General features: G+C 41.0%; 1 protein-coding gene across 1 annotated transcript; it reads right to left on the bottom strand.

Annotated features, from left to right (window-relative positions):
* Window positions 1-909: 909 nt before the first annotated feature.
* krr1 (KRR1, small subunit processome component homolog) lies at window positions 910-11,620 on the bottom strand. Its single transcript, XM_004086119.4, has 10 exons — window positions 11,494-11,620; window positions 9,406-9,581; window positions 8,316-8,450; window positions 5,893-6,018; window positions 3,837-3,920; window positions 2,707-2,763; window positions 1,937-2,107; window positions 1,775-1,852; window positions 1,555-1,651; window positions 910-1,468 (listed from the first exon to the last, which is right to left on the bottom strand). Exons 1-10 carry the CDS (start codon window positions 11,567-11,569, stop codon window positions 1,323-1,325), a joined length of 1,146 nt encoding a protein of 381 aa, XP_004086167.1. The 5' UTR covers window positions 11,570-11,620; the 3' UTR covers window positions 910-1,322.
* Window positions 11,621-14,609: the final 2,989 nt, after the last annotated feature.

Raw genomic sequence — 14,609 nt, 5'->3', positions numbered from 1 at the left:
TCAGGTATTTGCAAGACATCTATAATGCTAATAAATATCTTACTAGCATCTTACACATTAATAAGGCCTATTAATTTGTTAAGTTAGTTAATCAAACTTTTAAGCTTATTAACACTTATGAGACATCTATAATGCTAATAAATGTCTTACTAAAAACCCAAACATTAATAATACTTCTTAATTTGTTAACAAAAGTTGTTAATAAATCTTATTAAGCTTATTAACACTGAGACATTTGTTAGGCATCTATAATGCCAATAAATGTATCGTTAGCATCTTAAAAAGATCCTAATAATAATAATGCTTGTAGATGTGTTAACTAAGTAATTTAATAAACCTCATTAGACTTATTGTACTAATAATGTAAAGAGTTGGTCCTCTAAGTACTTTCCCAGTACAATTACCAAAAAAACCATGAAGTGACCAAGGTGGTCAGAAGACTTTCAACACAGCAGAAAAAAGTGTAGAGGAATAGAAAAATTAGCCTATTTAGTAATGTTTCCAGTGTTCTGGCCTCATAGTTGACTGTCAGCTCGGGTCTTTGGAGGAACAACCCAAAGTGTAAGGCGCGAACGAGCAAAGGTGACCCTTATCTGCCCTTACAGGTGAATAAGGTTGTTAATAAATGTTATTAAGCTTATTAACACTGACAAATTTGTTAGGCACCTATAATGCCAATAAATGTATAATTAGCATCTTAAAAACATCCTAATAATAATGCTTGTAAATGTGTTAACTAAGTAATTTCATAAACCTTATTAGACTTATTGTACTAATAAATGTCTTACTAAGGCCCTAAAATTCTATTATGCTTGTTAATACGTTAAAGCTTGTTAAGGAATCTTAATATTAAGTGTCACCAGAAAATCTATTTGAAACGATCTTCAAAAAATGTCATGTTCCTTAGAATTTACGTTTTGGAGAAATGTTTTATTTCGTACTGTTGAAATAACATTTTGAGGTGTAATTAAACAATTACTGTAACTGTCAGGTAATAACAGAAGCCGATTCCTAACAACAACAGATGGTCAAAAGACAAGACAAGCCCAAAATCTTTCATTCATGTTCACAAGACAATCTAAAAGTGAGATAAACACAGTAATAAATTGGTTTTTTACATTTGTTTCTGAGTCAATACAGTCAAACTGCATAAATATTCATAAAAATCTTCACAAAGACTCTGGCGAGAGAACAGGAGAACAAACAGATCCTCTCTTCCCACTTTTGTCCACTTTCTCATTGTCAGAGAGGAAGTTCTCTGAATCAGAAGAAACCCTTTGTGGTGAAACCCAAACCCGTCCAGCTCTGCTTCAGGATGCTCCTCAGCCTTTGCTTTTAGCTTTGTTGTTTTTTGTTTTCTTTATGCTGCTTGGAGCTGGAATTAGAGGCAGAGCTCCCAGTCTCTTGGTTTTGGCTTTTCTGACTTTGTCCTTGATGGCCTCTATGTCCAGCTTTGCTTCTGTAGAAGCTGAGACAAAAGCAGAACAGGTAGAGAGGTTAGCTGGGATGTTACATTCACTCAGTGATCTATCTGTAGCTGGCACCGGTGTCTACCTTTTGCACTTTTCTTCATCAAAGGCTTCTCCTTGGGAGGAATGAATGCTTTGTTTCGCTCTTCTTGCCTTTTAGTCAGAACTTCTGCTTGTTTGACCTGGGAAAAAAAGACCAGTGTGAATATTATAAACCTCTTCTTTCAGTGTTACACTTCTCTACTGAAGCTGAAGATCATGAAAAACCTGCTGGCATTGTTTAAAAGGTAAAAAAAGATCCTCACTTTTATTTCCTCCATCTTCTTTCTCTTCTTCACACTTTCTCGTAAGAAAAACTCTCCAGTGGCAAGCTCCTTATCAATCTGCAAAAGCCAGCATTGATGAGTTATGTTGGGCTGTTAGCATAACTCGACATATGCGAGAGCATGAATCAAGGCCTTTCTGACCTTGCTTTCTGGCTGTGAAGGAGGGAAGGGTGTGTACTCTTTCTTCACGCTCTTCTTCTTAGGTTCCTTCCGCTTAGACAGGTTCTTGTGGCGGAACTTTGGCATGAAGCGCTCCCAGTTCTGCGTTCGCAGCTCTGGGTCCCTGGAGAGTTCCTGTTTGATCATCAGTGTCTGACGGCGAGACAGAACAGCATGCATGGGAAACCAAATACACGTATTGTCAGTTTGGTCCTCCTGAAGACATTCATGGACTTCTTCTGGTGTTGGTGCTCCATAACTGCACTTGCAGTAACATTAAGAAGTGTTTCTGTTCTCCAAACTGCAACACTATAACAGGTGATCAGGTTGCAGTTCATTGGTTTTTGTGCTGCTTTAATGAACACAGCTTCAGCAACAAAACTCAGAGTAAATCTGGATCTGCTGTGACTACAGAGGCCAAATAGAAAAGACTTATCCTTAACATGGGCGGGGAATGACCTAAAAGTGTTTAAGTACGTGAACAACATATAGAAACTGCTGGAACCACATGAAAAAATTCAACATTGAACTAAAGTGTAGATATATGTGTGAACAACAACAGGAGAGTTGGACAAACAAGGTGCATAAATGTAGCAGTGTTTTTCATGCCCTCAGCTCCAGGCATCAAACCCAGAGAGGCTTGTTTCAGTCATGAGATCCAGAACAAGGATGGAGAAAGTCCTCATAGGGCATGAATGCAGTCTCTCCAAGCATTCTGTGATTCCTGTGCAGCTTCAGCAGCTGGAATGTACCTTGATGTTATAGATGGGATGGATGTTCTTCATCGTGTCCATCACCACCTTTCGAACCTGCAGAGCAGAAAAGACAAACATGTCAAACATACGATGTATGAGACAGAAAGGCTTACCTTACCGTTTGCTGAACGTTTGTAGAAAAGCTCTTTGGGCAACATTTAACATTTTTAGTGACGTTCATTTGCATGATTTTCTATGATGATGACATAGAAAAGGTTTGATTTGAAAAGAAGAGGACAACACTGTTTGCTTCAGGCCCAAACCGCAGTGAGAACTTGGCAAACAAGATGTCAACATTTCATCCCCATTTATCTGTATTCAGTAATTAGAACCAGCAAATGTTTTTCTTGCACTAAACAACAGCAGAAACTGTCTACATTTAGTAAGAAATGCACCAGCAGAAAGTTTCAGACCCAGAGGTGGTGAAAAAAAGCCCAGAAAGCAGCAGCAGACGTGTCACTCCACTCATTAGATGTAAAATAAGATCAAATTAGATGAATAAATGAATGTCACCAGGTTAAAAATAAAACAATTTTCTTTTCTTTTTTTTAAATATCCCTACGGTCAGCTACCAGCTAGTCCACTTTAGCTCTGAGTTAGCTTTCTTTAATTTGGTTATTTTTCCCACATGTTCATAATCCACCATCTTCCCTTCGGGATCACTGTAATGCTGGAGCCCGTCCCGGCTACTGTTGGGGGGTGGGGGGGGGGGGGGGGTCGGTACACCTGGACAGGTTCAGGGGCTGGAGTGAGTGTGCCTGCCCCGCTCTGGCAAAGGATATCACTGTCATAATCTGTTTTTTTGGTTGTTTTTTTTAACAGCAATTGTACTAAAACAAATTCCATGTGATCATTAACATTCTAAAAAGTTTAATTCTTTTTTAGTTTAATAAATTAGCCTGAAAGCACATGCTAATAAAGTTGAAACAATGTTTCAGTTCTCGAATACGTCTGTGACCCTGTGTCGTATTTAAAACAGAGAGTTAACGCGGGAAATCGCATTCAAAACAGACATGTTAAACATGAAACTAAATGTTGTAATCATATTTTTGTTTTAAGTTGAACACAATTTCGTTGTTTCTGCACAAGTTCCTCATTGACAGTTTACCATTCGTCCGTGGTCTTACCTCCTTCAGGCCGTTGTAGGGTCCTAGCGCGGACACCGTGTTGCCTTGCACCATCACGTAGCAGTTGGTCAGCAGCTCCAATGCCTGGACAGAGATGGAGACAGAAAATGATCTTTCACGTCCAAGGGGCAACTCTCGTACTTCCCATCTTTGGAACTGAAATGGGTTTATTTCAAACAATCAAAACAAACATCTCATCCTTGTTCTTCCAATTACAAAGATGAGAGAGGCCAGTGGTTTTCATCATAGTAAACCTCAACTTTGAGAGACAAAATGAAAAAAAAAAAATCCAGAAAATCACATTGTCGGATTTTAAAAAAAGTTCTTTGTAAATGATGGTGGAATATAAGTTTTTGGTCACCTACAAACAAGCAGGCTTTCTGTCTCTCACAGACCTGTAACTTCTTCTGTAAGAGGATCCTCTGTCCTCCACTGGTTACCTGTAATAATGGCTCCCGTTTCTTCTTGTAGTTTACATAGCGGGAGGCACCAAAGTCAAGGTGCAATACCAACACCTAGTGTGTAAAAGTGTGAGTCGGACTGGGGAACTACCTAACTAGTTTAGTAAATTAAAAAAGAAAAAAAACTATATTCTCAACAGTCTATCTGGTTCACTTCAGAAAACCACTAACAACTCTGTTGAAATTCTGCTCCCCTCCCAAAAGCCTCCTCAAACTCAGTCGCTCTCCCTCTGGCAACTGTACTCTATCCTCCAGCTGATGTCTTTCTTCCCCATTCAATTCAGTGATTTAGAATGTGCTTCTTCCCTTTTCCCACAATCACACAGGCCAGTAGGATGTTTCCCCAGTTGATGTAATGTATTATTTAAAGCCGTGTGTCCAATCCTCAATGTTTCCTAGTAAAATCCATGCATTTTGTTTTATCCACTAAAAATTGAAAGCCCCAATCCTAGGACCAGTTTACCACCTCTGTTAATGCATCTTGCATCTTTCCAGGTAGCAATACGGGTTGTTTGACGAAGATCAAGCAGTACTCTTTGCTCAGGGGCAAGCTGGGGTCTGTTACCATATTGGGCAGTCCGGCTTCATTTTCTGGTCGGTTTTGTAACAAGGAAGTTTCCCCTGGCTGTGTTGTTGGCCCTCCGCAGGACACTTTTGATAGTGGGGGCCACCTTGCAGTGTTCCAACAAGCTGCGGGTCTATGTTTGTCTGGAACGTCACCAAGTGACCAGCCCGCCAAGGGTGACCCCACCAGAAGCAAGCTCCAGACGGTATCGCTCTCTGGGTCATCGGTTCACAGAAGTCTCCTTGCCCCAACAAGGCCAGACCCATAAGGAGGAAAGAACACCATACCAACTGTAAAGTACAGATGTGGAAACATCATGCTTTGGGGCTTTTTTTCAGCAAAGGGACCCGGACGACTGATCCGTGTAAAGGAAAGAATAGATGGGGCCATGTCTTGTCAGATTTAGAGTGAAAACCTCCTTCCATCAGCAAGGACATTGAAGATGAAACATGGCTGGGTCTTTCATCATGACAACCATCCCAAACACATTGCCCGGGATAAAGAAGGAGTGGCTTCGTAGGAAGCATTTCAAGGTCCTGGATTGGCTTATCCAGTCTGCAGGTCTCAACCCCATAGAAAATCTTTGGAGGGAGTTTAAAATCCATGTTGCCCAGCAACAACCCCAAAACATCACTGCTCTAGAGGAGATCTGCATGGAGGAATGGACCAAAAAAACAGCAACAGTTTGTGAAAAGCTTGTGAAAACTTACAGAAAAGGTTTGACTGCTGTCATTACCACAAAAGGGTTTATAACAAAGTACTGAGCTGAACTTTTGTTATTGACCAAATACTTATTTTCCACCATACTTTACAAATAAATTCTTTAAAAATTAGACATAGTTGAAGTATACCTATGATGAAAATTACAGGCCTCTCATCTTTTTAAGTGGGAGAATTTGCACAATTGGTGGCTGACTAAATACTTATTTGCCCCACTGTACACACACGCTGGCTTTGCAGACGGTTAACAGAAACCATCTCCAGTTGTCCCTTTTTTAGCTTCAACTCTGCAGCGGAGTAATAGACTCACTTTTAAGGTGGAACCTTTGGGGCCGATCAGCCGCTGTCTTCGCTTTACAAAGCGTTCTCTGTTCCGCACCATGGTGCCGATTTTGATGATGTCACACGCCATGTCATCTTGCAAGATCCGCACAGCCTGTAGACATCAGAAGGACAAGATCATTGGGAGACCAGAATACAGTCAGCATCACGAAGGATAGCCAAGCGTCCACACTGTGACGAGGAACAATTCTGCTAACTCCTGCTGTGATAGTTCGCAATACTGGCAGGACATTCAGCTCAACTTAAATGTCTTAATCTCCAGTCGAGTTAAAACTGGAATTTATTAAGCCCAAGTATTTTAGGCAAATTCATTTCTCCCTGAGGAAAGAATTGGAGTTAAACATCAGCAACACTTTAGAGTTCTATGAAACAAAAGTTGACAAAACAATTGAACCAGAACATTTTTATACATTTTTACACGCAGCAGAAATCTTTGGAGGTTTATTTAAAACCCTTTTGGATAAGAAACGTTGAAACGTCTTCTAACTTTAAAAACAAAGTCCAGATGACAGCCCCTAAACCTACTACTATGATGTATCCAAAGAGCCCAGAACAGCCTCCAAAGACATTAAAGGTGAACTCCTAGATCAAGGTACATCAGTGTCAGATCGCACCATTCATGGTTGTTTGAGCCAGAGTGGACTTCATGGGAGACGACCAAGGAGGACACCACTGTTGAAAGGAAATCATCAAAAAGCCAGACTGGAATTAGCAAAAATGCATGTTGACAAGCCACAAAGCTTCTGGGAAAATGTCCTTTGGACAGATGAGACCAAACCGGAGCTTTTGGGTAAGGAACATCAGCTCTATGTTGGTAGACTCAAAACTGAAGCATCCAACCAAAAGACCACTGTCCCTACTGTGAAACATGGAAGAGGCTCAGTTCTGTTTTGGGGCTGCTTTGCTGCATCTGGCACAGGGTGTCTTGAAGTTGTTCAAGGTCAAATGAAATCTCCCGATTATCAAGGCATTCTGGGTAGAAATGTGCTGCCTAGTGTCAGAAAGCTTGGTCTCAGTCTCAGGTCATGGGTCTTCCAACAGGACAAGGATCCAAAACACACAGCCAAAAACCCCAAGAATGGCTCAGAGAAAAGCGTTGGACTATTCTGAAGTGGCCTTCTATGAGCCCAGATCTGAATCCCATTGAACATCAGTGGAAGGAACTGAAACATGCCGTTTGGAGAAGACACCCATCAAACCTGAGACAACTGGAGCAGTTTGCTCATGAGGAGGGGGCCAGAATACCTGTGGACAGGTGCAGAAGGCTCATTGACAAATACAGAAACTGTTTCATTGCAGTGATTGTCTCAAAAGGTTGTTCAACAAAATATTAAGTTATGGGTACCATCATCTATGTCCAGCCCTATTTCATTAGTTTGTTTTTTGTCAGTCATTTATTTGAATAGGGGGGACAGCGCATATTAATAAACATTTCTGTCAATATGCCAGAGTTAGCCAAAGGGCTATTTTTCATCTGCAGTCCCTGGGAAGATGTTAAAAATCACCCTAAAAGATCAAAGTAAAATTACATATTTACATAACATTACATATATATATTAAACAATGCATTCAATAAAATAAGCAGTTAACCTAAAATCAAATTAATGATAAAACAATCCAAAAACAGAAAAATGTAAGAACATACGTGCACATAAAAGACATGACAGTAATGAGGATCAGTGATAGGAAATGTACTCAGTGTTGACAGCTCTGATTGTCAATGAGCCATTTCTTTAATTGTGTCTTGAATAAATGATATGTGTTTTGATTTCTGATACTAACAGGTGTGAAGTTCCACTCAGTAGCAGCTCTAACAGAAAAAGCGGTCTGACCAAAAGTGCTTTTTCTGAAGGGAATGATACAGTCTCCTCTGACTGCACTCCGAGTTCTGCTGTGATCTGCTGTCCGGATGTTAATAAACTGGTGAAGAGGAGGGGATGAGAAGCCATGAAGGATTTTGTACATGAGACAGAGATTTGAAAATTTGACCATGTTGTCCCAATGCAGTAAACCATGTTTTTGTAATATTGGACAATGGTGAAATATGTTGGGTTTTTTATCCAAGGTTTTAACAGTTTGTTTGTATAATGTTTGGACAGGTTTTAAAGATGTATTGATGTATTAAATTTTTTAAATGATTCTATTACTTAACAACTCAAAAGTAATGGCTGATTTTGATTATTTGATTTTTAATACATTTTAATTTGTTACTTTTGAACGTTTCAAGTCATTTCAGTGAGCATTGTGGACTTTAATTCTTTAACTGAGGGGGACCAACTATTTTGTCCACCAGTGTAAAAGCTACTTTTTCAAAACAATTGGTTAAATCTAATTTTTGAACAGTTGGTTAACAAAATCAGCTTTAATGAGAGAGGACTCTTAAGTCTTTACCTGCTCAAACGGGACGCTTCTTGCCAGGAGCTTGATGAGGTCCCTCGCTCTGACGATGGCGTAGGGGTCAAAGGTTTTCTTAGTGGTGCACACCGTCATGCTGCCTTCGATCAGGTCCAGAGAGGCTTTGATGTGCTGAGAGACAAAATGAGCATCACTACACCAAACCAAGGCAACAATTTTAGGACTGGTTCAAAAAATCCAGTTTATCCAAAAACCAAAAACCATCTAGAACACATGTGTCAAACTCAAGGCCCGGGGGCCAAATGTGGCCCTCCATGTCATTTTACGCATAAAATTAAAAACATTTATGTTTTTAATAAAAAATTTAAAAAAATTATAAACATTTATGCTCTTGCGGGCCGCAGCCCGCAAGAGCATAAATGTTTATAATTTCTTAAAATAAAAAATAAAAATTGGTGTGTGTTTATTCATATCTAGAGGGAATCAGACTTGAAATATCAGATTGGGCGACTATACATTAGGACTTAAACACTGTCCATATAACCTAACCTGACAGAATCAAATGTAAAAGGATTTATGATAGAGTAACAAGCAAACATATCTTTACTATGCAACTGTAATTGTCACTTTAAAAAGTTATGGTAATTAAATAAATGAGTTATTTAACATTAAGGAGTAGTTGCATTTATTTTTCATTACATTTAGTTACATGTATAAATTATATCTGGCCCTTTGAGGACAACCGCTATGCTGATGTGGCCCTCGGTGAATATGAGTTTGACGCCCCTGTTCTAGAACATATAAAATCTATTCATCAAACCTATGGATACATTTTTCTTTCAACTTTTTTGCTGTATTTTTTAGGACTGGAAAAAAATCTGTTGTTTTTAATGCAACAATGATTTTCCCTCTGAAAGTGTTACATTCAGTTTAAATCTCAAAAACAGTATATAAGAAAAACAAATTTGTTTTTTTAATACAGAAAATAACATATTTGTTTGATTGCATCAAATCCCAAGCCAAATTAAGCAGGCAGAAAAGTATTTCAGCAGAGAAAGCAGTCCAGAATATTGATCATCAATCTATCGAGCTGATTCGATTCCTTCTCTTCTGAGTTTTTACGTACAGAATCTCCAAGAGCCTTTTCCACCAGCGGCCAGCACTCCTTCAAGTACGCCTCTCTGTATTTAGGGAAGAGAGTTGCGAAGCTGCTTTCCTCCAGCAGGCCGCGGGGGTTATCCTCTCTGGAAAAGGCCGGTTCTTTCCATCCGTCAGGAACAGTCATGAGTTCAGCTTCTGCCCCTGCAGGATGCACAGGTCAGTCAAGGCTCAAAGACTTTTCCTCCCGACAGCGAGGACGACCAAAACGCCACAATACCTCAAACTTAAAGTGTTTCATGGAATCCGACGAACTCTGATGAAAGATGTATAAAATTAACTGGGTTAAAAAGATTCCTTGAAGTTCCACTTCGACCATCTTTTGTTCCCAGTGGTCTTTTAATTAGGATGACAGCGTTTTTAACCCAAATCCAAAAACCTGGGTTGTTTTTCTAGTGTCGTTTCTGCAGAGCGGCAGGAGTTCATTAGAAATTCACCTCTGAGTTGAATGGTTGGCATGAAAGAACCCCACCCCCACCCATCTGTTTACACGCCCACCCACTACCTTAATACCACAACCCCAACCGAACAAAATGGCGAGAAATTTTGGAGTAAATCCAGCCGTACAGTTTGGATCCAACTCCTGCGAGACCCACATGTTCTGTTGAGATGTTCAGAAAACTTTCTCTCAAATGAGCCACATTTTTCATCAATAATATGTTATATTGAACTCTTCACAACTTTCTCCCCACAGTTTGAGTGTGTGGAACAATCCTGACATTTTACACAAAAAGAAAATGTTTTTCTTGCCTGATTGATTTGTTATAAATATAAAAACTTTGAAATGGATGATTAAGTTGATGGTAACTACAGACTTGAAAGGTTGAAAACCAAATGGATGTTCCCCACAGAGAGATAAAGTGATGGTTATCAAGTCACATGGTGTACAAAGAGGCGTTTCCATCTGCTCCTTGTGAGCCGCTGCCCTGCTTGAATTGCAGCTAACTCTGCCTCAGTAGCTGCTGATTACCTGAATGGAGTTAGCCCAGTTTCTGATTGACTGAACACACCTGATCCAAAGAACAGGGTTGGAGACCACTTGTGTGCCATCATTACCTCCCACTTGAAATGAATGAAACAGAATGCCTTATTTCCCTTGAGGAGAGTACTCTCATTGATAGGAATTGTACTAACAACGTTCTGTTTTTAGTAATAGATGTACCGGTAGATGTAGAAAAGTCGATATTGGTTCATTATGAACGAACCTAAAATGGATCCAGGACATCTTAAACCAGAACTTCAAGCAGTGTGACTCAGAGAGAAATTCCTGCTACTGAACAATGCAGGTGAAGTTTTTCCAGATTTTTGAATTTCTTCAAGATATTCAAGTATAAATGAAATCTGTGTCCAAACAAACAAGTAAACTAGAATGAATGTCAAATCCATTCACATTCTAGTAAGTTTCCTAAAGTTCACCACTGTTGTTTTTCCTCATCCAAAGGGAACATTCTAGACACTGGATGGTCACATGACTAAGTGTTTCAACACATTGGACTGGAATGATGGACTGATCAGTTTTTGATGACATCACATGTGTGTTGTTCACTGTGATGCACTTGGTGGTTTTTATCTTATAGTGAAATAAACCTACCATGTCTCAATCTAAATGCTATTTCCGAAATTAACTACCATCAATTTATTTCATTTAAAAACTATTTCAAAATGGTAAAGGTCGATTTAATAAACAACTTGCTTCAGACATCGATCTGGTTGGATAAATAGATTAATTGACATCGATAATCGTTACATCCTTCATGATAATTTTGTCCGATAGAGGGCAGGGTAGAACAAAAATACGATATTTAAAGCTTTGTTTTTAACAAGTACATTTAGGAAAAGTGTTGCAGTATATGCAGATTAAGTCACCGAACAAACAAACTTAAATAAAGTTAACACAGATCGCTGAATAAATGACGCAGCCGCAGGCAGCAGTAGATCAAAACACGTTTTCACCGGACATGTGGCTTGTTTAACGTGGAAAGATCAGTTCCGAGTCCACAAAAATCAGCAGTTTAAGTAATATAACGGTAACCAGCTGCTTGACAAAGAAACCCACCGTCATATTTAGCTTTTGTGGGATTTTTGTCCGTTTTCGCTTCCTTCGTACCACTCTGAGGCAAAGAGGACGCCATTTTTTTAAGTAGAGCGGAAGTGACGCAGGAGCGTCACTCGTGTCTTCCTTTAGAAAAATGTCGAACCCGTTTCGCCCCCTAACGGACCACAGTATATTCCATTTCTTTCTTTTTGGGTTATTGAAATGCTGTAAAGCATTCAACCTTTTGTTTCCATGTTTCTCTTTATTTATTTATTTATCATAGCATCTTCCACCGTTTTTCGGCTTTAAACTCCTTCTACAAATTCTCACCAATTTTCACCTATTTTAAACCATTCTAGTATTAAAATGTTCTGCTGTTTCAGCTTATTCCAGCCATGAATTTTGGTCCTTCAAACCCTTGAACTTTTCAAAATATTCCAGGACTTCACCTTCATTGAAATACATGGAGAATCCTTGAAAACTTCAGCTTCTTTCAACCATTATAACTTCAACATACTTTTAGCTAGGGACACCATTCAAATGTTAAAATGATCACAAGGCTTTAGACTACAGCATCATGGGATGACGACCGTTTGGCAGTCATTTTGTGTTCTTCAAACTTTCAATAGTTCAACCATTTCTTCAGCAAATTCAGCTTTCATTTAGCAGTACAGCATTCAACCCTGCATTTTCTTCTGGAAATGCAGCTCCTCTAGTTTCTTTTTCTTTTTTTTATTAGAACTTCAAAAGATGACACACATATTCACATAAATAAAACAGAAATAAATAAAAAATGAAGAAAATGATAACATACAATAAAATAACAGTAGAATTGTAGTCTACAATACTTAGAGTGTCATGGTTTTGAGTTTGTTGTCTTGTTTTTCATCTTAGTTCTTGTTCTGTCTTGTTTTCTGTTTCCTGTTTTATTTTGAAAGGTCCTGTCTTGTCTTGTTTCTTGAGTTTTACTTCCTTTGGTCCCCATCAGCCCTGATCGTGTCCACCTGTGTCTTGTCTGCCCTGTCTGTATTTAAGTCTTGTCTTTGCCTTCCTCCTGTGCTGGTTCATTACCTCTGTTATGGTGTTCATGTCCTGTCTAGTCCATGGTCCTGTCTCTTGCCTCGTCCACGTTTCATGCCTCCCCAAGTAAGTTTTTGTTTTTGTTTTGTGAACCTGCTCTGCAGCGCTTTTTGTTTGTTTCCTTGTATTAAAACCACTAGTCCCTGATCCTCGTGCCTCCGCTTCTGCGTCTGGGTCCAACCGGCTCTCGAGCCTCCTCTACACATGACAGAATGAACCAGCCATTTTTTCTGGACCCAGCGGAGCGGGACATGATGCTCCTAGAGGCTTACTGCCAGGAAGCTGAAAGGACTAGAACATTTTGGATTTTTGATCAGGCCCAGTTTTCATCATCTCCCTGGAGTGGGAGCCGTCCAGATTATGCTGGGAGCCGTCTCGCCATGAGGGGGGGTCGACGTCGACGTCGTTCCCGCCGTCCCCCACAGCCACGTCCAGTGGTGGTCCCGGATGCACCACAACCTCGTCCAGTGGTGGTCCCGGATGCACCACAACCTCGTCCAGTGGTGGTCCCGGATGCACCACAACCTCGTCCAGTGGTGGTCCCGGACGCATCACAAGACCGTGTAAACACTTAAAAACATGCAAGAGAATTTTAAAATGAACTCTATAAAACACAGGCAGCCAGTGGAGTGATGCAAGGACTGGGGTGATGCACTCTCTCTTACGAGTCCCAGTTAAAAGTCGAGCAGCAGCATTCTGAAGCAGATGCAGACGAGATAGCAAGGACGGACTCATTCCAAATTAAAGTCCATCGCAATCATCCAGATGGGATGTGATGAATGCATGTATCAAGGTTTCTAAGTGCTGCCTGGAAAGAAACAATTTCACCTTTCCCAATCATCTTAAGTGGAAGAAACAGGACTTCACCACTGATTCAATCTGGCCCTCCAATTTAAAATCACTGTCAATCTTAAAAAGCAAAGTGGACTCACAAGGGCCACCAGGTCCAAACATTATGCCCTCTGTTTTGTTTTCATTGAAATATAAGAAATTCAGGGCCAACTGTACTTTTATGCCCTGTAGGCAATCCAAGAGTGCTTTAGCTAAGAAGCCATCATTCTTTTTCAAAGGTAAGTAGACCTGGCAATCATCAGCATAGCAGTGGAAGGCAACGTTGTGTCTCCGAAGGATAGAACCTAAAGACAACAAGTGGAGGGAGAACAGCAGTGGTCCTAGAACTGAACCCTGAAGGACCGCACATGATGGGGGGCAAGACGACTCAGCATCCAATATGCTCTCACAAAAAGACCCATCAGCCAGCTCCCCCGTGAACCGCCACCTTAACGTGGTGGGGGAGTTTGAGAGCTCGAGTGATCCCAGGAGCTAAGCTGTCTGGGGCTTAAGCCCCTGGCAGGGTCTCCCATGGCAGACAGGTCCTGGGTGACGAGCCACACAAAGAGCGGATCAGAACCCCCTAATGAAAAGAAACAACAAGGACCCGATTACGTCGCCTGGATTGGAGTCACCGGGGCCCCTCTCTGGAGCCAGGCCCGGGGTTGAGGCTCACAGGCGAGCGCCTGGTGACCGGGGCTTTTCCCACAGACCCCGGTCGGGCACATCACGAAGGAGCAACATGGGACCATTCTCCCATGAGCCTGCCACACATAGGAGACCTCAAAAGGGGCCAGTGCAAGGTGGTTTTGGTGGCAGTCGAGGTCATGGAACTTGGCATTTGGGATATGGAATGTCACCTCTCTGGGAGGGAAGGAGCCTGAGTTGGTGCGAAATGTTGAGAGATACCGTCTAGATGTAGTCAGGCTCACCTCCACACATAGCCTGGGCTCTGAAATACAGTCCTTAGAGAGGGGTTGGACTCTCTACCACTCGGGAGTTGCTCAAGGTGAGAGGTGGCGGGCTGGTGTGGGCTTACTCGTGAGCCCCCTGCTTAGTCGCCAAGTGTTGGAGTTCACCCTGATGGACGAGAGGGTCATGTCCCTCCACCTCCGGGTGGGGGACAAGTCTCTAACTGTGGTTTCAGCTTACGGGCTGAACAGCAGTTTGGAGTACCAGACCTTCTTGGTGTCTCTCGAAGGGGTACTGGAAAGTGCCACAACAGG

Source organism: Oryzias latipes, chromosome 5, assembly GCF_002234675.1.
Source record: "Oryzias latipes chromosome 5, ASM223467v1".
Taxonomy (NCBI): Eukaryota; Metazoa; Chordata; class Actinopteri; order Beloniformes; family Adrianichthyidae; genus Oryzias; species Oryzias latipes.
Note: the sequence above shows the minus strand (reverse complement) of the source record. Positions and strands in the feature narration are given on the sequence as shown.

What these genes read in the sequence shown, in the direction of transcription:
- krr1 (XM_004086119.4), bottom strand. Translation starts at nt 11,569, where the DNA reads ATGGCGTCCTCTTTGCCTCAGAGTGGTACGAAGGAAGCGAAAACGGAC. An exon ending in AAAAGGCTCTTGGAGATTCT is followed by an intron (nt 8,451 to 9,405) that starts GTACGTAAAAAC and finishes TTTGTCTCTCAG; the next exon opens with CACATCAAAGCCTCTCTGGA. An exon ending in GATGAAGAAAAGTGCAAAAG is followed by an intron (nt 1,469 to 1,554) that starts GTAGACACCGGT and finishes CTTTTGTCTCAG; the next exon opens with CTTCTACAGAAGCAAAGCTG.